The 26,958-nt window shown below is 44.8% G+C and overlaps 1 protein-coding gene across 13 annotated transcripts in view; it reads right to left on the bottom strand.

Annotated features, from left to right (window-relative positions):
- Positions 1 to 1,739: 1,739 nt before the first annotated feature.
- Positions 1,740 to 26,958, bottom strand: part of PPARD (peroxisome proliferator activated receptor delta) — an 81,054-nt gene continuing 55,835 nt past the window's right edge. For 10 of the 13 annotated variants that reach the window (XM_069238788.1, XM_069238796.1, XM_069238798.1 and 7 more), the window contains 4 exons: positions 14,486 to 14,624; positions 13,895 to 14,097; positions 12,800 to 13,253; positions 1,740 to 6,552 (listed from right to left, as the gene is read on the bottom strand). In XM_069238788.1, the coding sequence (XP_069094889.1) occupies positions 6,305 to 6,552; positions 12,800 to 13,253; positions 13,895 to 14,097; positions 14,486 to 14,624 (1,044 nt within the window). In that variant the 3' untranslated portion in view covers positions 1,740 to 6,304. The remainder of the gene's footprint in view (positions 6,553 to 12,799; positions 13,254 to 13,894; positions 14,098 to 14,485; positions 14,625 to 26,958) is intronic. The other 3 variants (XM_069238799.1, XM_069238801.1, XM_069238800.1) reach the window with 1 other exon arrangement.

Raw genomic sequence — 26,958 nt, forward strand, 5'->3', positions numbered from 1 at the left:
TTAGAGCGACACTTTAAAAAGGACCCTCCTTCTTGGAATCGGCAGCAGACCGTGGAACGAGTTCCAATTGCATCTGAGAATTACAGACTCTTAGGATCTGTTTCACAAAAAGATTGAAAACTTTCTTTTCAGGTAGATGCTGGTTCAAGTCGTAGTAATCTGCGGGTTAGCGCCAGGATGCCTTTTCGGAAGCAGCTGTTGCGCTGTACAACGGGTAATCATTCATTCACTCACTCACTCACATTGGTTGAGGACACTATCTAATGTGAGTGGTGGGGAGGCTCCCTGAATAATATGCACAAAGCGAGTGCTAGATCAAACTAGCTGACCCAGTCTCCGTGGTACTCTTGTGTAGAGTGACACTATTAAAAATCAAGTCTCATTCCCAAAGTGCTTCTTGAAATCGCCAAAAGTGAAGGCTTGCATGCAGTTTCTTCACAACTCAACGTCTGATGCTCAGCACTTCAGTACAGGTCAACTGAGCCCTGAATCCTTCTTGCATCAATTTATCACCCCAACAGACCTCACACTTTCTCAAACCTTCGAACATTTTCCATCATTCATTTGCTTTACCCTTTTTTTCATTTCTCTGAATACTTCGACAACCCATGTTTACATCTGCCACATTAAAAGTGCACACTATTTTACTGCAGATGAACACAGTTTTATGTTTTCTGAAATGGGTTAATGTTAAGTTTCATTCGTGGTGTGAAATAATGTATTTAAATAAATGCACTGACTAACTTGATCTGAAAACTTGACAGATACTAAAATCAAGCATTGGCAATGCCAACAGGTCTGGCATGAAGGTAATTTGCTAAGGTAATGTGAAGCATTACAGATAAATAGCATGGGAATTAATATGTATTTGGGTGAAAGCAAACAACTGTATAATAATACTGGTGTAGTTTAAAGGTTTAGGTGAGAGTTGCACAGTCAAGACAGACTTACAAATCCTTGTAGGTTAATGACTAGCCTCCTCTTATCTGTATTGTCTGTTGTAAAACAACATACATTATCTGGTTAGACAATATACTTTAATAGCATTACAATGTAGTGTGTGCCCCTGAAGGTTAAAGCTCAGGCACCTGGATAAATAAAGAAAATCACAGATGTGCGGAGGGCAAGCACTCTGTTGTGGAAGCACACATCTGCCCACTAAAAAGAAGTACTCCTGGCTCCCAACTAACTGCCTGGCGACAGCTGTGCTGTCAAGCCAGACCATAAAGGAGAGTTACTTGGGTTACCCTTGGTGTAGGTGTCAAAAACAATTGGGGCATTATACCTGGCAAGCACCATGAGCTCTAGTTCCTAAGGTGGCTTTCGTTGCAGGACCATGCTCTTAAAAAGCAAGTACGTACCCAACTCCAGGGTGTAGTATGCCCAACCCAAAAGTTGAAGTTTGGGATGGACTGTTCCCATGAAGAGAAGGCTCAGTACCGACGTGCATAAGGCAGGCCTCTGTCTAGAGTGGGACAGAGGGTGAAAAACGATGCTCACAGGGGATAGCAATGGTTTAAGATTATTTTCAAACATTCCACCCATCATCTTCACTGACGATGAAAACAAGGCCAAGTGCAAACTGGGTTGTTAGTAGCTTATCATACTTACCACTTTCTGCCCAAAAAAACAATATTTCTAGCTGCACTCATCACTCCTTTAACAGTCACTGCAGCACAGCCTCATTCACACACATTTACTGCCAAGAAGGAACACGGCAGCAGAGCCCGGTGGCTACATGAAGGTTTACTTATGGTTTATTTCTGGTTAACTCAATCTACTTATACTGTTTATATTAAATACTGTTGATTGAATCTCTAGCAAAAATATACATCTGAATTTTGAAGACGTTAAAAGGGGAAGGCAACAACAACAACAACAAATAATGCACAAACAAAAATTCATAGTGTCTCAAAAGGGGGTGGGGTGCATGTGACCCACATTAAAAGTGAGGAGAATGAAGGTACGACGTGTGACAGACTCGTATGTCAAGGCAGGAGGAGATGGGGCATACCATGCTATCCAAAGCAGAGATTCAGCAGCGTTACATCGCAAATAGTCCCCGAGTAGAAGATGGGCAGGCCACGTAATTGGGGGCAAGAGATAGAAGTTATTAATATTTAGGTATAGGACGAAAGGAAAATACATGGTAAGTTTGAGTACACCAAAGGGGGTGTGTTACACAAGCAGGTTAGTTTGGCTAGACGACATATGCTCCAGGGAAGAGAATATTACGTCATCCATACCACTGGACAAGGTAAAATTACCAGGGAGCTATGTTGGTCTGATATGGACTATACCATCTTACCTACAGTGGCAGAGATATCACATATTGTAGGTCAGATTTGTAAGGTAGCCATGCCAGCATGCTCTAAGCAAAGACACAGGTTGAAGTCATGGAGGGCACAGACAATTAAACTTGCGAGGAGGATATACCAAGGGAGAAGGTCTAGTTATAGCAAACAGTGTGGAAATACCCAACCAACACTGTCACCAAGGAATAAGAGTGGTGACAACACAGCAGTGATGTTAATATGAGTCACAGTACACCCATCATCCTCCCCATCAAACATGAAATCTAACGTCCTTTTTGTAAAACATTTTTCAAAAAGTAAACAAAAAAAGTAGCTGAAATTGAGGATTGTTTAGCCAAGTCACATTTAAGATTTCTGCCAATTTCTAGAAGGCCAGAGGATACTCGCACAACATAAGAATTAAAGAGATAATTTTTAATAATAGATGAAGGCCAACAGTATCAAACAGAGGGAAGTAAATATAGAGTATATTTCAATGAGATATGTAAACAATACAGAAGGAAAATATGAACAGGACAGGTAGAAAATTAAATAAATAAAAAAAAAGAAAGAAAGAGTAAGGACAGAGGAGGGTAATAAAGGAAGAGCAGCTGGCTGAGGGGTATGGCAAGCTACTCCTCAAATAGTCAATCCCTACAGAAAACAATCAAAATGATTATTACCAGCCCACTACCGATCCTTGTAGAGGTCAAACCAAGAGGCCATCCCCAAATCACAACTAAATCCTAAAAAGCGCAATGAAAGGAAGAGATAATTTTGACCAAATCTTGGCGATCAATTCACAGCTGACCCAACAGCATTCGCTCAGTGGAAAGATCAAGGCAGATACCGGACCTCAACCAAAGCGTTTTAATGGCAATGCTCCTCAATTCCCGCAAAAGACATGCAAAGCATATGCCATCGCAACTAATCCTTGAAAACAAAAGAACCTTCTACTACCATAAGATCAATTACAGGGAGAGACCAAGGCATTCCCCACTCCAACCAGCCCCAGTGTAGCCCACGCAAAGGCAGATTTCGATCACAACTAATCCAGGAAGAGACAAAAGCAGAGTTCCATTTCACTCAATCCGTCGAGACAATCAAGCAAGAGAGATCCCACTTCAAGCAGAGAGAACAACACAAGGCAACTACAACTCATCCAATCTCTGGAGACACCAAAACAAGTCAGACTTTATCTCATCCAGTTACAGCAAAGACAGCAAAACATTGTTAACCCCAGCAAAAAGACACACTTTAGGGTAATCTCATGCTTAACAAATCCTTTCATCGTCATCATAAAGGAAGTAAAATGTCAAGTTACACCAAATCCCAGATTAAATGGTAGAGGGCCACCATGACTCTCAGGTAAGGGAGCAATGGAAAGGCATTTATATAATCTACAATCAAGCTGGGAAAGGAGTGGAATACCAAGTAACTAACTGAAAGATACAGAAACAGAAAACCTACAAAAACACTGCCCACTAGAAGAAACCCAATTTGCACAATTATGGACAAAGCAAGGGATGGCAAACCTACCACCAAGCGAGCAATTATTGGAATAACAAATGTCTATTAGTAGCATCTTCTCAATCTCTGCAGAGGTGAAGCACAGTAGTGTGTATGGATTGAACTGGCGACAGTTCTGTAATTCGCCTAGACTGAGCCCAACCCAAGAAGGTAACAGGCACAGAGAAAATAATCCAATATGGATTCGCATCTTGGATCAAAGATACTGTGGCTCTATGGTGTCCTCAACGTCAAGAATGAAAACCTGTGTGAGGTTTTCGAAACCTGAAGACATTGTGCTTATGGAGTGTGCTATTGGGACTAGAACATCATGTAAGTTTGTTTTTGTTTTTTTAACTGGTTAATGTCAAGGACAGAGAATTGCACATGGTAAAATGTTTCAAGCTCCGTGGGGAAAAAAGGAGAAAGCACCTCTTTACTGCTTAAAGATTTCTGTACGCTTTGGTAGCTCAAATATCCAACTGAACGTGTATTTTGATGAAGAAACGGTGTGTGTCAGAGAAGGCCTCACAAATGGAGTCTGTTTCAACAGCTGATCATAATTATTTGTGCCTCTTCCGTTCACAGAAACCGCCTTGCTTCTCCTACTGGGAGTAAAGTTTCACAGCTAAGAGTACATTAACAGAGTAGCTGCAAAAAAAAAAAAAAAAAAAAAAAAAAAAAAAACTACGGGCCTTCTTTACTAACATCACTGATGACAGAGTATGGGCCTTGGTGCAAGTGCAATGTACGACCTCAAATACCAGTGATGTGCAAAAACACAAGAAAATACACCCCTTGGGTAGGGTGTAGGCAGACCTGAGAGTTTTGACCTCTGCAGTGTTCTGCAAGGAGGCACTGCTATTTCTCTCAAATGTGTTTATTCACAGGGTGAGAGCACTTTTCTAAATTGTGCTGTAAGAATAAACTGTAGACTGTTGCAGGGCTATCTTAATGCGGCATTAGCACATTTGTTATATGCTGCTTAGTATTGGGAACTGTCTTATTTCTAGGCACTTCCTCTGTTTGGGCAATAAGGGAAACTGAGCAGCAGTGCATATATATAGTAATGTCCTAATGTCAGATAGCTTGGTCAAGTGAAAAACCAGCACGTTAACCAACATTGCACATCTCATTTTTTGAGAGTGGTGGGTTAGATCCCAAGCGTTCCTAGAAAACTGAAAGTTGGACTTTAGGTGAGTTACTCTTTTTTTGTGGCAGTTTTTAGACAATGTATTTTTTTTTTTTTTTTTAACACGGAGCCTACAGTTCACACTTTAACCATTTAGTGAACTGTCCTGAATGCAAAGCGTGTAGAAATTATAACATTTTTATTGAGATGTTTTATGGCAATACCATGGGTGAATGGTGTGCGCCTGAATGATTGCTTGTTGTGGTGGAAGGTTGTAAAAGCCAGCTGTATAAAATGGCAGCAGTGCCATCACCCACAATGTGCTGTAGTATCTAGCAGCACAGCTTTAGTGTGCTTTAGTTACAGTTGCCAAGGCACAATGTGCAGCTCTTTGTGATACTGTTGTGCTTTGGAGATAAGGGGCGTTGCTTCCTCCCTGCAGAATGCTACAATGGCCGGGACCAGCTCTTACTTGACCACACATGACTTCTCATCACAACTCTGTAGGAGCAGCAGGCCCAAGAGCTGTAAGAGCAACCGAGTTATGCCATCTCAAAACTGAACTGCATGCAAACAAGATCGTCTCAAAAATGGACCGGCTGGAACACTAGGTTGAGAATTTTAGATAGCACACAATGTAGACCAGTAGCATGTTCCAGGAGCATGGTGTCTTGTAACTCCGTGTGTTCACAATGCAGAGTACTGAGTGTCTCAAAGACAGCGCTCAAAATTGTACCAGCAACAGGCATCCCTAGAAAGAAAGCAGAGGAACCCACAAAACGCCCATCGTCTGACATTAGCATACGCCAGGACCCAAAAACACATTACTACTCCAATAATGGCCACTCTGGCTGGACAGCATATGCATATTACAGGGAGTTGCCCTATTCCCCCCTAACCTCATGGCCTAAACTGCCTGCACATTAGCAGGTCAGAAATATGACCCTAAAATCACAGTTGAGTATGTTCCATTGCTTTTATAAGATATTGGGATGTTTGGTAAGCTTAGCTGCTCTTCAATAACGACTTCTGACCCTCGCTTTTAGTATTTTTTCAGTTGTAACAGTCATTTAATCAGCCGGCTCGTAAACCTCCTGATGCCCTTCTCCTCCTACCCAGATTAAGAATCCGTGAAGGCACCAGGAATGGTACCTTCGTAAGTGCTTCTGCCGCAGTGACAGGGTGCGTCTTTGACAATGTGGGGCACATTGTTCATTTTACAATGCCCCTAGTTTGGTATGACACGGGCACGCTCCACGGCTGCGTCTACAAACAATCCAGGCAGAGGATGTGGAAGACAACGAGCACAGGTGAGGGTCACTCGTTTCATGGCTTCTCCTTTGATTTGTGGAAAGGGTCACCAGACCCCTCAGTACATGTCCTTATAGATCTCCTGCAGCAGCGGATGAAGCGAGGCTTCAGTCTCGGTCTTCTTAATCTTCTGCACTAACTGCGCATGCTCAGTCACCAGCTGCCGCAGGTCAGCCATCTTCTGTAGAAGCTTGGGGAACAGGTACTGAGCATCGGGGTGGTTGGCCTGCAGGTGGAACTCTAGAGCACGCAATATACTGTCCTGGATTTCTTCCACATGCTTAACATTTGTGAGGCCTGGACGATCTGAAACGATAAAAATAAATTTCATCCTGACATTCAGTAACAATAAAAACACATATCACTGCTCTTTCAATTGAATGGAAAAGTACACGAATGCTGGAATACATCACAAACCTAAAACATCTCTGCACATCTTTACAAACTCAAAGAGACTTCTGAGGGACAAGTGATGAAAAAAAAAAATCATGGTCCGGGATTATATGCTCTGAAATTCTAGAGCCTTCAGATTTTCCCTCTCTCTCTACAATGCTCTGCGACCGCCAAAGGTCGGTAACGCGGTACTAAAACCAACATGAAATAAAAGGATTTAGGCAATGAAAGCAGGGGTACATTGAAGGTGTAAACACTGGCACAAAATAGCCAGAATGGCGGTCTCTAGCTTCGGTATCCTCCCAGCTCATAATCTTAGGGAAATTTCTAGAAATCAAGAATGAAACCAGAACACTAATGCAATAGGTTTTAAAAGAAAGGAAATGTATATGGAAGCCAAATACTGTAAATCTGGAACGCCTGAACAATTCCCTGCACTCTACTCTTAAATGCTCTTGTATCCACCATCTCGAAATACAGGCGAAAAGGTGAGGCATACATCAGCGAGGGACACACCAATACTCAATAACTATTGCTACAGGAAAGCACCTTTTCCTTCCCCTGCAGGATCTCTTGCCCAGTTTTACATGCTTAAAGATCAGTAGAACAAGTATGACCCACACACTGTATGCAGTAATTTGATTACTGACACCATCAAAGTAAAAGTAGAAAGTGCTCGATGTCCAAGTTGTGAGGTGCTTACTACGCTAAGAAGTTATAAGCACGTGGAAAGAATGCCTCCTCGTTCAAAGAGGAACATGTGCAACATCGCCTTATTCCAGTGGAATTCAGTGAAAAGTTTTGACGTGCCAAAAGCTTGCCGATCACTTATCTGCCAGCATAATGTTAGGGTCATCTCAAAAGTAGTCCATTAGAGACGATCGAGATCAAAAAGAGGCCACTGCTAAAGGGTGTTAACAGAAGCCCTGATAGGGCTAGGTTGAGATTGCAAGAGACATTTGGGGAGTCTTATAAATGGTTCCAGATCAGGCCAGTCAGAGGGCTTTTGAACGGACTACAAATTCAATTGCATTTACCATGATGCATTGGGGTTGGACTTTGTTGCTGGAGTGTAGTGCTCCCTTTCTTTGCAAAACTGTCTTTTCATGGCTTCCTTGAGCCACAGCTGACAAGCCTTGGGAGGCAGCTGTGCGCCATGAGTGGTACATAAACCCGAGAAGACATTTGGCGTCATTTCAAGCAAGCCCCTATACCATGCTACTCCCTGCTGATGACGGGCTATACCCAGAAACATGTGTACAGGGATATACAGCACTTGCTGCGCCTACAGAGGTGAAAGACTATTACTTTCTAAATGGACTACGAATTCGATTGCATTTACCATGATTTATTGGGGTTGGACTTTGTTGCTGGAGTGTAGGCAGAGTGCTCCCTTTCTTTGTGAAACTTTGTCTTTTGAGGGCAATATTGGCTTCTGGATCCAGGAAGTGATTCTCGCTGGGAAGGTGGGAGATAGATATAAGCGCAAGGAATGCCTCATTGCCCTAGAGAGGGATATACGCCAGCTAGAGGATGAACATGTAGTATGCCCATAAGCTGAGGCGAAGACCCGTCTCTTTGACTGGGTGCATGAATACCGCTTGGTGACAATCAACGCAGTTAAACTATATAATGCAGGCAAAGAGTAAATAGAAAGTGGAAGATAAGGCAGAGAAAATGTTGGCATGGCTCAGTAAGCGAACCCAAGATAGGTGCCATATATTGACACTAGTGGACACTTCCACTCTCCCTACTTGGTTCAAAATGATCACCAACCTGGAATTAATCTATATCCTACAAAATAAGCCGCATTGAGTATTGGAGGCCTTCTACTGTAAGATTAATGGCTGTGTGAGAAAACGGATGTGGATGGATGGACCACCACAGGAAGCCCTTTGCACTCTAAAAAGGTCTACGTATGACATTACGCTAGCCCTGCCGGATGTCTGCAAATAATATGAAGCGGCTCTGGTTAGCACGGTAAACTACTAGGTGTTCGCAGCATTAGATGGCCCAGCCGATTGCCATGACCAAGACACATTGGGAGTGAAGGGTTACTGAACGGTATGGCGCAGTTAGCAAACCTCAGAGATCAATATGACATGGCTCTCTCTCAGTTTCTTAAATACTACCAACTGAGACACCCACTAGGGAGGCCCACAGCACCAGATGACAACAAGAAGGAGCAGTCCCCATTAGAGAGACAACTCCTAGATGATCACATGCTATTTAAGGCAATCTCCTTAACTTATAGACTCTCAAACAATATGCAGGGGGAACTTGCACATTAAGAATGAAATGGCAGGAGGATGTGGGTGATTTGGTGGATGATGAGTGGCAGGAGGCACTACAATTCCCAAGTGAGACAGCTATACAGGTGTGATTCCTTCTCATTAAATTTAAAATCCTTCATAGAATTTACTACACTAGGACACTCCTCCACAAGATCTGAAAGGAAGTGAATGACGAGTGCCTATGGTCAAAATGAGTCTTTCCTACATATGCTGTGGGAATGCCCCATGATTCTCATGTTCTGAGAGTGCATAAAAGCTCGTTTGGCAATTGGGGAATTTCTCATGCATCCGGGTATGTGCTTTTCTACTGGTCATTTGGTATGTCGCATTTCCGGTCATAAAGGGTGGGTAAGACGTGGTGGGAGTAGACATCATTACACTGTTTGGTTGTTTTTGTGTTGATATTAGATTATATGTTTTTTTTTTTTTTTTTTTAATATTGGCTTCTGACAAGATCTCTTCAGGCCGGTCTCAAAAACCCATAAATGGCAGGAAGGTAAGGTATCGAAAGCTAGGATTTTGTCTTTGTACAGTGGATAGATAATATGCCATTTTCATCATGTGGCTAAAACGGGTAGCAATGGATGAATACATCCATATCTTACCTTTTTGATCCTGTAATGTAGGCTGGCAGAGGGCTTCCTAGCACCCAGTAAGAGATCTACGTTCTTTGCATATAAGTCTAAGTGTACACAGACTAGTTCCTCCAGAACTATGCACTCAAGTGGACTGTTGCTAGGAAGGGGTGAGTAGGAGACCCCTCTCAAGTAGATGGAAATGGTCAAGGACTACATTTAATGGGGTTAGACAGGAACCACATGGATGGAGTGAGAGAGAGCAGGGGCGCGGATGATTCACCACTTCAACTGAAGAACCCCAGGGCTCACAGGAATCAGAGGAAGTTAATATGAAAGCCATACAACAATCAAATATTAGTTTGTATCCCAAGTATTCTGGCCCCCTGACCTTCCACGAGTTGAAGTATCTACATCCATTGTTCAGATGAGTGGCAAAAATGTCTATTATGGTTCGACCACCCAGGGACATGGAAGTGAAAGCTTTCCGATTTGTTTAGTCGCTGGAGAACATGCTCGTACTGTCTGCTTTAGTCAATCATCCACAATGCAATACTAACAGCAACATGCCAGGTTCAAGGTTCATTCCAACAGACCTACTGACAGCCAGCAAACTGTGGCAAGGGTGCGCTCCCTGGCTTTTTAACATGGAAGAGGACTGTGCCATGTAATGAAGGCTTGCAATACTTAAAATTAAAAAAAAATAACAAATAAATAATCAAAGTTAGCGTGGGCACCTTCAGAAGGACAAATTTGGTTTGTCTCAAGGAACAACAGTGACAAATTCTCAACAGCGAGCTTTAGCCCAAACTCTGAACAGGCGGTTAGGTTTAGGATTTGCATATGAGGCAGGCAGAAAGGGTGACACCACAAAAAGGTTGGGAGCACAAGCCCACAATCACAGGGTTGAGATCAAGGAACTTGGGAATATAACTGTCTAGAACAACTACTGCCATAGTTATCTTGGTTGACTATGAGGGCACAAGGTCCCTGAGAAGTACTCAAGGAGGCAGTTAAAGAAAAGATTAAGTTGACGCCCAAGGAAAAGCCAGTGCTAGGTGAACTCATAGGTGAAAGATGAACTAAAGGAGTCACTGGAAATGCTGGCAATAAATTCTCCAGTACTCTGAATCATATGTCTCAGGAAGTGCTCGCCACTTCAGTTGATGCACTTTGTGAACTCAAACTAATTCCGGTCAGGAATTTGTGGAAAACACACATGGTCTCAAAATAGGTAATTTAAAACCACAAATAGAAGATTTTGAAACATTTACAACTGGGGAAAAAGCCAAAAAGGCAAAGCTTCCTGTTTCAGGATCCAGTTTCTAGATGCTGGAAAAAGGCACTGACCTAACTGTCAATTTCAGGGTATGATGGATACAGGGAGAGAACATGCAGCACCAGTTTTTCAGCCTAGTGTTCTGCAACCTCCCTGTCCATTGTGCCCTGGTTTTCCTTTCTTTTTACTCTTAAAAAGGTTTATTGAAGACATTCTTGGTCACTGTTAAGATAATGACTTTTTAAAATGCAACGTCTATTTCAAATAAAAGAAAATACAAGCAATGTGGCTAATACAGCCTTTGATAAAGCTGCACATGCTCTTATTTGAATTTAAAGCTGGATTTTCTCCTGAAAAGGTTGGTGTGTATGTAATTTGTAAAAGTGGCAGGGAAGTTGAGTGCTTATGAATATTAAGGAACATCCTCAGGAGGAGACGCATTGTATTGTCTATTTAGGGAAAGCACTTGGCCTTCTGGAGCCTCGGAAATGCTGCCACTGAGGCAGGATATTAGGCATTGTCTGGGTGTGGCAATGAGACCAAATGGCACTGCCCTCTAGGGACAGCACTGGTTCCAAACCATAGGAGGTGATGGAAAGCTGTCAGAACGGGGGCCAAAGTTTGCATCTTAAATTTCGGGAGGGGGAGTAAATGGCAGAGATCCAAAATGCGATACAGTCCTTTACCCTGTCTCCGTATAACAGAGCAGTGGAAGTAAAATACCCTTTCGCTTTAGGTAGCAGAAACGGCTGCTAGTACTAAGCATGGGAGAGGAAGTATAAAGAAGAGAAAAAAAGCCGATATTACAAGTCTGAAGACTCAGCTTTCTACCTCTTGGCCGTAGTGTAGCTAAAACTACAGTGTGTATAGCCATAGGAGAATAGTGTCCAACGTAAGTCCAAGAGGGCAGAATCCGTGCCTTATTTATATTAAATGTGCATACGATCAGCCTCCATGAAACTTGCTTACATAATCGGTTGCTATTCTGAACAAGCATTTGCAACGCAATGGGTCTTGTGTAAGCTCGAGTTAGAGCTGTTAGAACGCAGTAAATTCCTAACCGAACTTTTTGTGCCAATTAAATAGAAAATGAAAAGTAAAACAGTTGACATAAGCGAGCCAATTCAAAGCGCCATGGCCAACATGAGCATGAGCACGAAGGAGAGACACAAAGGTGAACAGAAGTTCGCTCACAGCCAAAGGTATCAGCAAATGAGCAATTATCCATGTAACAGGGTCGATGGCCAAGGGGGTAACAAATTCGCCCCAAGGAGGGACAAACGTAAATAATTTACCAATAATTATAAATAATTTTTCATAGGCAAGCCCATGAACGAGTGATGGTGATGGGCATGCGGTAGGAGTGGTTAAAATCCCGTAGATTACAAAATGTCAGAGCGCTTGCACGCTCGACCTAAAAAAAAAGTGCCTTCAGAACTGGCACTCCTGAACTTATGTCAACCTCCAGCCCTAGCCCCCTAAAGATCTGCTCAGCTTCTAAAATAGCTAAAAAGGTCTAGATGCTCTTATAACCTACCATTTACAAGGACTTTAGACTCAGTCTTAACTCCCACGCTTCAGAGACTCATAGACAGACAATACAGACTTCGTCTACAATACCTTTACCTTGCCTGACCATTACTTGGTCACATATACCTAAACAGCAGGATTACCATGTTTGGTTTTATATTACCACAATTACCTTGTCTAAAGAAGAATTTAACTCACAATAAAAAGGTGGCCTTTATAACTCACACAGTACTCTGAACCTGCTTCTCAGAGCACACAATTGTCTTAGATCAATGTCCTAATCGTTAGTCAAGCCCACAGTGTACTAGTCATAACTCAATTTCACCCATGGTATACAGCCCTGCCCTCTGAATCAGTCAAGAATACAGACTATCCCCCACCCCAACTACAACCCCACAGTGTACTGATACCATCTCAGACCACACAGTGAACAGGCCCCACTCTTCAAAATGCTTTCTCATTATGTACGGACTATGTATTACCTCCACACAGTATGATGGCTGCTACAAAAAGTGCCAGATCGCTGTCATCTAACTCCAAGGCATTGAACTTCACGGCAAACTCAAACTTTGGCTCCATGATCTCATTGAAGGGTTTGCGCAAACTGCGCAGAAACTCCCGAGTCACAAAGCCATTGCCACCAGCGACCAGCAGACCGTCCTTGTTCATGATGGAGGCCAACATAGCGAAGATGGCCTCATGCACACCATACTTGAGCAAGGTGACCTGGTCATTCAGGTAGAGGTCAAGAAAGTTAGGGACACTTTTGGCAAATTCAGTCAGCTCTCGCACAGTCTCCACAGAAGTGCACTGACAGCGGTAAAAGACATGAGCTCCCATCTCCTTGTGTAGCGGGATTCCATTCACCATCTGCTTCCAAACCAGTCCCTTTTCTGCCTGCCAGAGGGTGTCTATGTCATGGATCACAAATGGCTGCTGACAAGACGGGGATAAGGGCCAGCAAGTGCAATGGTGAAAGTGAGACATCCAAAAGCGAACAAAGACAGAATGGAGAGAGAAAAAAAAGGAAATGGTCAATTAAAAACCCTTTCTCCAGTGATTTAGCAACAAACCAGCAAACAGAGAAAACATAAAAACTGTACACTGCAAAACAAAGTATTAGACCAAAGTATACTTTTACTGACAGTCATACAAAATGTTTAATTTACTATGGAGCAAACAACAGTGTTTGGAAATGCCAGCTGACTAATCCACAATTGGAGGAACATGGAGGATATACAAAAGCAGTCTGAGGCACAAGAAAAAGGGTACAAAAATGTGCCTGTCACAACTAGCCAGTGTAACTGCGAAAAACTAGTCAAGAGTTCCCCACTCTTGAAAAAACATGAGACAAAAGTCATCTATTCCTAAAACCAATATCACTATGGAGTTCTAGGGGATTTGCTTTATATAAAGTAACAAAATAGAACATTGTAAGATGCGAAAAAACTTCAGATAAAATTATTAAAAACCAACAATCATCCGCCATGCACTCTTGTAAATTCTGCATATGAAAAATTAACCTTTTACATGTCAACTGCAGAGCCTGCACCTCCACGACATAGATGTCTACTCACTGGAGGGTTGTTGCTTTTCCCAGTCAGAATTCCCCAAGCTTTCTTTTTGGTCATATTGAAGTTCTTCAGGTAGGCGTTGTAGATGTGCTGGGAGAAAGACTTCACGTCAGCCAATTCCATGTTTTCCCCACTTATATCACTTGCACCCATCCCTGCGACCAGCTTCCTCTTCTCTGCCTCCGGCATGCGTCCAAAGCGAATGGCTGGAGCAGAAAATGAGAAATCAATCTTCAAGGTTATCAGCTCACAGTACAGCAGCAGAGTTACCATGGAACAGAATCATTTTGTGCCATCTTCGAGTTAACATTTATGCAAGAGGTGACAATCTGGAATTCTTTGATCACTTGCATGAAGGACACCTGTGGGACATCCTCAAAGATTGCCCCTCCACCCCCACCAGGAACTCAATCTCATGAATAGCCTGTTGCTGTGATAAAATCAAACTTTTAAAATGGTTACACTTTTGCAATATCCCTACCTTTTGATTGACATGCCTAGATACTCATGTTCTTATAGCCCCCACTTTTTCAAGAGACCTAATTTCTACCTCATAATATTCAGGACAGACCTCGGCTAAGTTGTGTGTCTTACCATTGTGTGACATGCCTAAAGCAAGGCATTTCTGAAAGCGGCAGTACTGACACTTGTTGCGGTTCTTCTTTTGAATCTTACAGTTTCTCTCACACTTCTCGTACTCTAGCTTCATGCGCATGGTCCGGCGGAAGAAGCCCTTCATAATCAAGAGAGCAAAGGGGCAAATGAGTGAGTTGCAAGGCAGAACATTCGCCGACCAGACAAACAATACCTACCCTCCCCATAAAACAAAGTAAAAGGAGCACCAACCTACACCACCCCCTCACCCACACCCCATAACACCCGCATCTAGGGCATGACCTCGGGGCAATTATAGAAGCTGGACATTTCAATCTGTAACACGTTAGACCATTGAGACAATGCCAGGGCTTCTAATAGCTGGTAGAAGCCCGGAGCTCCAACATTCCAATGTGTGTCTTTCACAGCTGTTGGTGTGAACAAAGGCCTCACAGGCCTCAAAGGGATTGCAACCCCCTCAGACTTCGTGAGGCCTTTGTTTTACTAATTATAACACTCTGCCCTCTAGCGGCAGAATTTTCTAATAGCATTATAGCCTGCTGTAGCTGGGCGATACAGGCCATTAAAGCCCCGCACCCTTGTTGTAGACCCAAGCCGAATGCTGAAGTGGGCCTTTAATGGCCACTAAAGCCCACTACGCCAGCCTATAAGGATATAGAATATCTCCAGAAAATAGAGAAACAGCACTCTCCTGATACAGATTTATATATTATTTTAAAAAAATATATATAGCAATGCCTCTTGGAGAAAAGTAGACTGCATACCATGCTATCTATCATCTTAAATTTCTTCTAAAATGCGGCTAGCAACCTCTATAGGAAATGCTCCATTGAAAGGAGTGTTAACTTATGACATATGTAGGAAAGTAGCCTCTTTCTAGCATCATTACCCCTCCACTTTTTGGCCTGTTTGTCGGTGTGTTTGACTGTGTTTACTGAGATCCTGCTAACCAGGACCCCAGTGATCATGCTCTCTCCTTTAAACTTGGTTGCTGGAACCTTTTTCACCCCACATTTGTCATACTGGTACCCTAGTATATGGTACATAGGTACCCAGGTCACTGAGGTACCAGGGGATCCCTATGGGCTGCAGCATGTAATATGCCACCCATAGGGAGCCCAGGCAAAGTGTATCTGCAGGCCTGCCATTGCAGCCTGCGTGAAAGGGTGCATGCTCCCTTTTCACTACAGGTTGCAAGTACCTGTGTGTGAGGGCACCCCTGCAGTAGCAGAGGTGCCCCCACAAACTCCAGGTGAATTTTCCTGAACTTTGTGAGCGAGGGGACGCCATTTTATGCGCGTACCGGACATAGGTCACTACCTATATCCAACTACATAATGCTAACTCCGAACCTGGGTATGTTTGGTATCAAACATGTCGGAATCAATGCTGTTGCAAGTATTGGAAGTATGATTCCATGCACTCTGGGTGCTCCTGAGAGGACCCCCAGCGTTGCTACCACCAGTCTTACAGGGTTTTCTAGGCAGCCCAAGCTGCTGCAACCCCTCAGACAGGTTTCTGCCCTCCTGCTGCTTGATCTGATCAAGCCCAGGAAGGCAGAACAAAGGATTTCCTTTGGGAGAGGGAGGTAACACCCTCTCTCTTTGGAAATAGGTGTGACTGGCGACGACTGGCTGTGTGGATTTACCCTCATCTCGAGCTGTGTGAATTCTACATCACGGGTGATGGTGGTCCGGAGTAGTCCTCTCCGCCAGCTGTCCAACTTTGGTGGAGGTAAGCCCTTGCCTTCCCAAGCAGGACAGTACCCCCATGCACTGCGTCTCTTTCAGCTACCAAGGGACCTTCAGGCGACGTGTAGCTCAAGTACCTAGCACTCCTTCCTGCGACGCACAGCCTTCTGTGTGGTTCTCCTGCGGCGTGGGATCCTTCTGCGTTCTAATCCTGTGAGACTCCTGTGGGTGCTGCCTCTCCTCCTGTGGACTCTCTGCGACGCTGAGGATCCCCTGTGACTCCCCCTCCTGGGTTGAGTCCTCCTGGGCCGTGCTGGTCCCCGGCAGCAACACTTTTCCACTAACCTCGAGTTTGCCTTTGCCAAGGCTTGCTGGTGGAATTCCTGCATCAACACCCATTTGCAATCGTCTCTCAAGCGTGGGACATCTTCCACATCCATCAGGAACACTTCTCTGGCTCCAGGGCTGCAGTTCTGGCCTGTTCTTCCTCACCGTCGACCAACTCCTGCAAGTACAGCTGGGTGGGTAGTAGCTCCTACTCTTCCTGGACTCCATTGTGACTTTTGGACTTGGTCCCCTCTCGCCACAGGTCTTCTCCAGGAAGCCACTGCTGGTTTCTTTCAGTCTTGCGTGGGTGTCTTCTTTTCTTGTTCCTCCTTTTGGGTGGTTTGGGGAAATTCCAATGATTTAATCCTGCTTGCCTGGTCGCTGGGGGGCACTGTGTTACTTATCTCTGATTTTCTAGTACTCCCATCTCCCCTCTACACATTCCACTTACCTAGGTGGGGGTCCTGTGTTCACATTACATTTTTTTTAGTATATGGTTTGGACTCCCCCTAGGGTCACTAGTCGTTATTGCTATTTGAACTATTTTCTAACCTTTTCTATGCCTATTTCTGATTACTAGTGTATATATTTAGTGTATTACTTACCTCCTATTGGCGGGTTACCCTTCTAGTACTTTGTGGTATTGTGTTCCAAAGATAAAGTACCTCACTTTGTACAACTGAGTGTTTTCTTTCACGTGGGTAAGTGCTGTGTGACTACAGTGGTTTTGCATGAACTTTGCATTTCCCCTAGCTAAGCCTTGGCTGCTCATGCTCAGCTAACTCCAGAGAGCCTGGCTTCTAGACACTACCTACACTTCACTAAGAGGGGATACCTGGTATAAGGTGTAAGTACCTTAGGTACCCACCACACCCCAGGCTAGCTTTCTACAACATATACAGCTGGGATTAATAGTGGGGAAAAACATGCCCCATCTTAGATCTGAACATAAGTGCATGATATCCAAAGTATGAGGAAATGGTCATGTTAGTGGGTTGCACTTCTGACTAATATAATACCATTTGAACAGGATATTACCTGTTCATATTAACAGGTTCATGAGTCAAACCTCACCAACTGGCAGAATGGATGTAAATCAAACATTTAAGACCCTCTAAACCAGGGACACTCAAACTGCGCCCCCTAGTTAACAGCAGCAGTGGGCTGCAGCTCACTCGACACGAACATTAAAAGATGTTAAATAAACAGGCAAGCATTTATTTAATAGTTATTTCCAGTTAGCGAAAGGAAGTAACTATGGTGTCCTGAGCAGCGTAACTTCAAAAATTAATGTTTCTATTTGAATGTTTCTAAAGATATCTTGCAGCCAATGAGTTAAAATGTGACAGTCTCTAAAAAAGTGTATATGATTAACACGCAGAAGAGTTTCTCCTTAGTAAATCAGATTTGCCAGTGCATTGAGAAGTATTTTTGTTTAAGTGATTGTTTTCAAACATGGGTTTAGAAACATTCATGCTTACAACCCCACCCAGACACCAATGCCAACAGTGAACTAAGAGGTAAGTCAGTTGTTATGTGCACCCTCCGGGTGGCCCCAGTTGCTATTATACATGAACAACACAATTTATCTAGTCATGTATTTTAAGGTTCTCTTGTATGTGACAATGAAGAAAAAGGAGGGAAAGGAACACAACTATTGCCTGAGACCCCACAATTTGGTCAATTTGGCTACTAGCTGTACATGCTTTGTTTCCCCTACCCACCTTACATCTCAACCTGTCACATGAGTGCAAACATCGATCACACCACAGACAAACTTTTTGGCCCCTGGGAAAATGTTTGAGAGTAGCCATGTTCTAAACAGTGCTTAACTCACAAAATATATATGTATACATTATATATGTTAGGATCAAACATTTTGTGGGGGGCAATGCCCACCAGCAACTGTTTACTTCCATCGCTGGTATGGACAAAGGGATGGAGTACACATGGTAATGAAGTAGGAAGGATGAGGTATAAGTTAATGTGGTGTTCTTTATGTTGCCTCAGGACTCAGAGGCAGAAGTTGTCAGGAGTTGGCTACCGAGTGGTAATGGCTGTTGGAGGACATGGCACGTGGACTATGAAAGGGGTCAGAATAAAATTAAGATAAACAGCACAATTTATGGAGGGGAGGAAGCTCTGGATGGGAACAAAAGCAAGTAGGAATAATAAGAAGCACGGAAGAGGTGAATAATCTAAAGTCAAAGGGTACAAGAGACAGCATATAATTGGAAGGGGCAGAAATGGGTGGGCCTGCACTGGACAGAGCAAGCGATGGGCAAGAAACACCAAGTGACGGGCAAAAGCTGGATAATGAGGGACAGGAGCGGTCTGTGGAGTCAGAGGAGGCGCAAGTGGTACTGGACGTAGCAGGGGGAAGGAAATGAATCAGAGGGCCTGCAGATGAGGAGGTTTCAGAGCCTACTGAATGGGAAAGATGAGGGGCAACAGAAGCTGGAGGGCAGAAGACAAGCAAATGCTGCTAGAGGGAACAGGTAGATATCTTCTGATTAATGATTTAGATAAGGATCAATTATTGAAGAAATGATCAGAGGTAGGCCATGGCTACTGATGGGGCAGTTGACCAAGAGTGGGCACCAGAAAGGCATGGTCCCATGAAGGGAACAAACCCCACCACCACCTGAAAACATGCACTGGGAAGCAGGAACAGCAGGGCTATTCTGGGTTTGCATGTGAAATGTTGTGATGGGTGTAGATCACTAGGGTGAAAGGAAAAGCCTGAAGGGATGGGATGCAGCTCCTACCCAAGGTGCAAGTGCTGCAGCTGGAAAAGGTGCAAGCTATAGGCTGAGGTACGTCAGCCAGCAGGAGCCCATGGGGCACTGGATTCTGGGATTGATAGTAGCGCAGACTCAGTTATATTCTGCTGGCAGGCAGGGTTGGAGGGCCTGTGTAATCCATCTGAGATTCTGCAGTATGGGGCTTCTACCGAAAGCCTGAGATTCCAAAGGATAGTTCTGACTGCAAATTCCTCACCTTGTGGATATACCAAAGTGCCAAACTGGACCGGAAACTCAAAAAGCAGTGCTGTTGCGTGATTGTAGCTGGCGCAGTGTGGATCCGTAAGACCCCAGAAAAACCCAATAGAGCTGGATATAAGCTCAGCCTATGTGCATCTATGTCCCCTTTTTCATCTTTTGAAAATATTTTTTTCCTTGAAGATTTTTCTAACTAAATCTGTCAGTGTGCAAGGTTGCCTCATAAAACTACAGGGTCTAACCCTTGTATGGACTATTGCAAACAGATGTCTTCCCCAGATCCTCACAAGGTGTGCCTCTGATGTTTGGGTTCTGTGCACAACTCGGCCTGCAAGGACTATAACCAAATGAACCCTAAGGCCATCCAATAAGCTCTAATGGCGCAAAGCTCCACAAGTCTGCTCCCGGAAGAAATCAAGAGTGTGGACCCATTCCCAAAGCCATTCCTGCGACAGATCTTCAACACCATTAAAGTCTTCTGGTTTAAAAAAAAAAAAAAAAAAAAAAAAAAAAACATACAAGTCCAAGCGGATCTCTGCCCTTTCCTGCCATTCTCGATCTCCGGAGAAAGTGCAAGGGCATCACCATGCCACTCTTTCTCCCTCCTGTTCAACTGAGGACCGGATTTCAAGCCTGGCTCCAATACACCTGACTTCAAGGATCCTTCATCGATGTTGCAGCAGGCCATACTGCGCATCTTCAGAACTTACAGCTTTCTGTGGCCACCTTAAGATCCCAAGGATCACAATGAGCTTTCAGTTAGGTTGCTGCTGGCAGTTCTGTCCTCGGACCCATCTGTACTTTTGTACCTACTTTGGATCCACAGTGGTGTCTGTGCCGACTGCATGTCCCCACTATGGAAGTAAACACTAATGTTCTCACTGAGGACCTTCACCCTGGCCAGGCACTGACCGAACCTCTTCTGCCCTTCAAATAGGCCCTCACAGAGGTGCTTTTGGGCACTTTGGCTAAACCAGGTTCTGGTCCTCCGGTCAGTCACCAAGCAGCTAGAGACTAGCTTCAGATGACCCATATTTTTTAACCCAGCATCCAACCACCAAGAGTTTGGTGGTGCAGGCTTCCACTAACAGAGTGATTTCTAACACCTTTACTAATACAACTACTACTCCTGCTGCTGCTGCTCCTCCTCCTGACAGTCTCCAAATGTATGGAGATGTATGAGAAAATGTTTTTGTTGGCCAGCCCTTCCTTGAAGTCGATAAGCAACAGGTGCCACCTGAGACTTTACACTGGGAGGGCTCCAACTTTTGCTGTAATGAGAGCTACTTATATTGAATGAAATTTATCAAGAGCTACTAATAGCTACTAATTATATTAGTGCTGCAATAGTGTCCACATCAGACAAGATTACAATAGTGGCCACCATATGCAAGGTCACTACCAGTGATCACTCTGTGCATCAGGCATGGTTGCCAGCAATAATGTAAAATAGACTTTGTGAATATGGAACATCTTTACATGGGTAATGGCTACAATGCTTCTGGTAAAAGGACAATAACATTTGTAAAAAGTCTGCCAAATGCCACATGATTTGTCACTAAAATGTCAAATTTAAATATATTGTGGAAATTCAGCTATTTTTCTTCAAATATCAGCTCATGAGTTCTGAAAATAAACATATATTCTTCTTGCACAACCAAACCAAAGCTTCTAGTTTAGTAGGCTGGGCTCCACACATAAAAGCTACTTATTTGTAGCTGTAGAGCTATCAGTAGCTCACAAACTACTCATTGGAGATGCCTGCTTTACATCATGCATTCTGGGACATGGTTGGTGAGCTCTTACCGGCGGCCCCAGAAGACTTACAGGCTTCCTTGTCCCAAACCATTCAGGGAGGCCAGAATGTAGCCAATTTGATCAGACCATGTCTAGACACCACTAATTGTTAAAGATGGACAACTGGCCCAAGTGTGGGGCTTCAGCGCCTCACAATGATGTTCATGGTCTTCTCCTGGGTCGTCCTAGCATCCCCAATGAAGATGCGTTTTAGTGGATTCCCACTTGTTTGTCAAAAAAGAAGCTATGGAGAGCTGAGCTACGGTGCTCTCCTTTGGCCTTTCAGGACCAGTTCAGGAATCTTACCAACAGTTTTGTTCTTTCTAGGGATATGCCAGGTCTCTGGCATATCAACAGCACTAGCCTACGCACACCACACAACAGGCCTCCCACTCCTTTTGAGATCACAACTGTGGTCCAGACAGACCATGCTAGGGCCTGAGACAGTGCACTTCTCAGCCCCCGCCCCTCAGGCAACAACTTCTCTAAATCTCATTCAGGTTTCAGAGAAAAGTGCAAAAATCTGTTGAGATGGCTGCTTGACCACAATTGCACCAATGGCAAAAGTCTTTCCCTGCTGTTCCCCTAGAAGTACACCGCCTGGTGGGATCTTTAAACTCTTTAATGGGTCGACGTACTCAGCCAGCATCATCTTGCATATCAGGAATGGTAGCTACACTTGGAGGTGACACAAGGCAGTTTCCAACAATGGGGATAATCCTGGCTCAATAACCATCAAGAACTAACAATGCCAACACTTGTGTGCTGGAGCTCCTAAGAAGGCTCTCTCGTGGAGAAGCATCCTGTTCGAGTGGAGCACAGGGCTCCTGTATGGTTTCTCTACTCTGCTTCATTTGCCCCAAGTTCTGAAGAAAATCAGGAGCCACTGGGCCCCACTCATATTAGTCAATCTGGATTCGTCCAAGAGAGAGTAGTAACTGGAACTTCTTGGCATAAGCCTCTGTTCGGCGATCAGGCTGCAGTTTCATGTGGACCTTCTTTTTTAACAGCAGTGTACTTTCATTCACCCAGCCTGTGCAATCTGTACCTCTATGCATGGAGAGTAAGCTGGTGCAGTTTTACTTCCTTGGATCTTCCTTCCCAAGTCACAGACGTGATCTTAGCAGCCAGGCGCATTTCCTCAGACCACCTGCCCTTGTTAAAAAAAATATATATATATTTTTTAAAAATCACCTGATTTCTTACAGGATTACAATACATTTCCCCTGAAACCTTCCGAGATACCACAGTGGAACTAAAATGTGGTTCCACTTTCCTATTGTGTACCCATTTTGAGACAATGTACAGTTATCCTTTTTCACAACTTTACGTTATAAATTGTCTTTCTCATCGTGATAACATCAGCTGGTCCTGTGAGTGAGCTTCAGGCACACCTAGTCCAGCCATCTTATACCACATTTTTTCCAGACAAACTTGTGTTGAGAACCCAAGCAGCAACAATGCCGAAGTTAGTTACAAGCTTCTGAGGTCCTTCACCCTGGCCAGGCACCCTTCTGACATGCTTTGCTCTGCCTCTCCGTTCAAAAGAGGAGGAGAGACTTCATCGACTGGATCTCAAAAGGGAACTTAGTTTCTACACTGATCGTACTGTAGGCTACTGGGTGAACAATCAGCTCTTTGTGGGATTCTGTGGAGCAAAGAAAGGACAGGCAGTGCCGAAGTAGACCATCTCAACACAGATAGTCCTCTCTATGAAGATCTCCACTGGCTCAGAAGCAGCCTCTGGAAGGTCTAAGGGCTCATTCCACCTGAGCCAAGGCTGCTACAACTTGGCATGCTGGTAGGCTGTCCTGGATATCTAGCAGACTGCTACATGGACATCAAGGCACACACTGAATGAATCAGTTATTTATATTGCACAAAACTGCCAAAATGACATGCCAGTGCTAAAGCACTACTGCTTGAAAGTGAGGCCCATCAGGATGGGCATTTTGGTCTGAGCCATTCTACAGACCTGTCACCTTGGGAGGTACTGCACTGGTACCTATTCATTCATAAGCAGAGGAATCTGCGATCAGAAGCAACCATCAGAAGAACACCTTAATTACCTGTGTTAATGCTCTTTCTGGTGGATACTCTAGCCACAGATTGTTCACCACCCTCCCACCTCTACCACATTGTGTGGCACTGTCTCCTTTTTCATCTGAAAAAGGTCTGACTTTACGAATCTGCACATTGATCATTCCAGTTGGCCGATGGGCTCTGCGTCACAGGAATGTGCGATAGAAACAGACTTCACTGTTTATGGGTGCCGCTTATGTGCTGCTCCATTCATCACTTCTAGGGTGAGACAAAGTGTAGGAAGCTGGCTCTGTATATTCTATTTCAAAGTAAGAAATAGTGTGCACAGAGTCCAAGGGTTCCCCTTAGAGGTAAGATAGTGGCAAAATTAGATAATTTTAATGCTCTATTTTGTGGTAGTGAGGTCGAGCAGTAGGCTTATCAAACGGTAGTGTTAAGCATTTGTTGTACACCCACAGGCAATAAATGAGGAACACAGACTCAAAGACTTACTCCAGGCCAATAGGTTTTTATATTGAAAAAATAACTTTTCCCAGTTTATTTCCAGAACCACAGGTTCAAGATTTCCATCAAACACTTTAAATGCAAGGTACTTCACTCAGATACTTTAGGAACTTTGAACAAAAGCAATATCATATACAATCTTTGTAAAAATGGCAATAAGCTATTTTCAAAGTGGACACTGCAAACATCAACAGTTCCTGGGGGAGGTAAGTAAAGGTTAGATTAGGAGGTAAGTAAAACACTTATAAGTCTCAGTTCTGGGGCATAGGCAGCCCACCGTTGAGGGTTCAGGGGTACTCCGGTTCCAGTCTGCCAGCAGGTAAGTACCTGCGTCCTCGGGGGCAGACCAGGGGGGTTTGTAGAGCACTGGGGGGGGGGGGGGGGGGGCACAAGTAGGCACACAAAACACACCCTCAGCTGCACAGGGGTGGCCGGGTGCAGTGTGCAAAGCTGGTGGCGGGTTTTAGATAGGGAACAATGGAGGGACCCGGGGGGGTCTCTCTAGTGGTGCAGGCAGGCATGGGGGTGGGGGCTTCTCAGGACAGCCACCACCTGGGCTAGGCAGAGGGTCGCCTGGGGGTCACTCCTGCGCTGAAGTTCGGTTCCTTCAAGTCCTGGGGGCTGCGGGTGCAGTGTTCCAGGCATCGGGTCCCTTGTTACAGGCAGTCGCGGTCAGGGGGAGCCTCTGGATTCTCTCTGCAGGCGTCGCTGCGCAGGCTCAGGGGGGTCGTCTCTGGTTACTCACGGGCTCGCAGTTGCCGGGGAGTCCTCCCTCAGGTGTTGGCTCTCTGAATCTCGAGCGGGGGCGTCGGGTGCAGAGTGACAAGTCTCACACTTCCGGCGGGAAACGTGCAGTCTTGGAAAGTTGCTTCTTTGTTGCAAAGAAATAGCTGATTTTTAACAGGGCCGCTGTTCACGGAAGTTTCTTGGTCCTATAGTCCAAGGCAGTCCTCTGAGGCTCCAGAGGTCGCTGGTCCCTGTCGGATGCGTCGCTGGTTGCAGGTTTTTCGAAGTTGGAGACAGGCCGGTAGGGCTGGGGCCAGAGCAGTTGTCGTCTTCCTCCTTCTCTGCAGGCTTCTAGGTCAGCAGTCCTTGTTTCTTCAGGTTGCAGGAATCTGTTTTCCTGGGATCTGGGGAGCCCCTAAATACTGAATTTAGGGGTGTATTTAGGTCTGGGAGGGCAGTAGCCAATGGCTACTGTCCTTGAGGGTGGCTACACCCTCTTTGTGCCTCCTCCCTGTGGGGAGGGGGGCACATCCCTAATCCTATTGGGGGAATCCTCCAAACTCAAGATGGAGGACTTTTAAAGTTAGGGGTCACCTCAGCTCAGGAGACCTTAGGGGCTGTCCTGACTGGTGGGGGACTCCTCCTTGTTTTTCTCATTATCTCCTCCAGCCTTGCCCCCAAAAGTGGGGGCAGTGGCTGGAGGGGCTGGCATCTCCACTAGCTGGGATGCCCAGGGGCGCTGTAACAAAAGGGGTGAGCCTTTGAGGCTCACCGCCAGGTGTTACAGTTCCTGCAAGGGGAAGTGAGAAGCACCTCCACCCAGTACAGGCTCTGTTCCTGGCCAGAGAGTGACAAAGGCACTCTCCCCATGTGGCCAGCAACATGTCTGGTGTGTAGCAGGCTGGCAGAAACTGGTCAGCCTACACTAGAAGTCGGATTGGTATTCAGGTGTATGTTACAATAAATTGCACACTGGCATCAGTGTGCATTTATTGTGCTGAGAAGTTTGATACCAAACTTCCCAGATTTTAGTGTAGCCATTATGGAACTGTGGAGTTTGTGTTTGACAAACTCCCAGACCATATACTCTTATGGCTACCCTGCACTTACAATGTCTAATGTTTTGCTTAGACACTGTAGGGGTATAGTGCTCATGCACATATGACCTCACCTGTGGTATAGTGCACCCTGCCTTAGGGCTGTAAGGCCTGCTAGAGGGGTGACTTACCTATGCCACAGGCAGTGTGAGGTTGGCATGGCACTCTGACGTGAGTGCCATGTCGACTTAGTCATTTTCTTCCCACCAGCACACACAAGCTATGAGGCAGTGAGTATGTGCTGAATGAGGGGTCCCCAGGGTGGCATAAGACATGCTGCAGCTCTCAGAGACCTTCCCTGGCATCAGAGCCCTTGGTACCAGGGGTACCAGTTACAAGGGACTTACCTGGGTGCCAGGGTTGTGCCAATTGTGGAGACAAAGGTACAGTTTAGGCAAAGAACACTGGTGCTGGGGCCTGGTTAGCAGGGTCCCAGCACACTTTCAATCAAAACTTAATATCAGCAAAGGCAAAACCATGCCAAGGAGGCATTTCCTTACACAAAGTCAGCACAGAGCTGTACAATGCCACCTTTTGGCATTTAGGAGCACTACTTTGAGTTTCTGGATCCAGTCTGGCACCATGGGATATTCAAAAGGTGAGAAATCTGCAGTAAGAGAATCCACCAGGACGAGTGATACCGATTGCAAGTAACTTGTTCTTCACGCAGCCACTACTACTGAGCAAGAAGGAGGAGAAGCTGGAAATAAACTGGACACATTGAAGATACAGCACTAAGGGCTAATTCATGCAACAAGAAAACACACGTTCCTCACCTCTCCGGGGAGTCTGCAGGCGCTGCATGTCCTGGGCAACCAAACGGTCCAGTAAGGGTAGTTAGGTGGAGGCTCTATCTTTCACTATCATGTAGCCTTTTAAAAGGGCCTGCCTACTAGTCCTGGCCCAGTCAGCAGCCTGGGAGAGGCAGGCAGCAGTCTAGCTCTATCTCCATGTTTCACTGCACATGGCCCATGGACGTTACAACAGCGTGCCGAGTAAGTTAGGTGGGATAAAGGTGTCAATGTTTTCAATCAAGGCTTGGCAGCAGATTAAGACTGAAACAGCAATGTGAAATAGAGTCCCATGCTTGTCTTCTGAAGCCTATGCCTGTACTTACTGACCTACTTCAAAAATAAGTGAAAACACAGAGAAACTGTCAAAGTAATCTCCGGATCCAGACAGCTACGGCACACAGAAAAACAGCAATGGACCAGACCAATGGGTATGGATACTGTGTGGACCAAATACTTGTCATGGACGTGTTG

The sequence above is a fragment of the Pleurodeles waltl genome, chromosome 6 (genome assembly GCF_031143425.1).
Source record: "Pleurodeles waltl isolate 20211129_DDA chromosome 6, aPleWal1.hap1.20221129, whole genome shotgun sequence".
NCBI lineage: Eukaryota > Metazoa > Chordata > Amphibia > Caudata > Salamandridae > Pleurodeles > Pleurodeles waltl.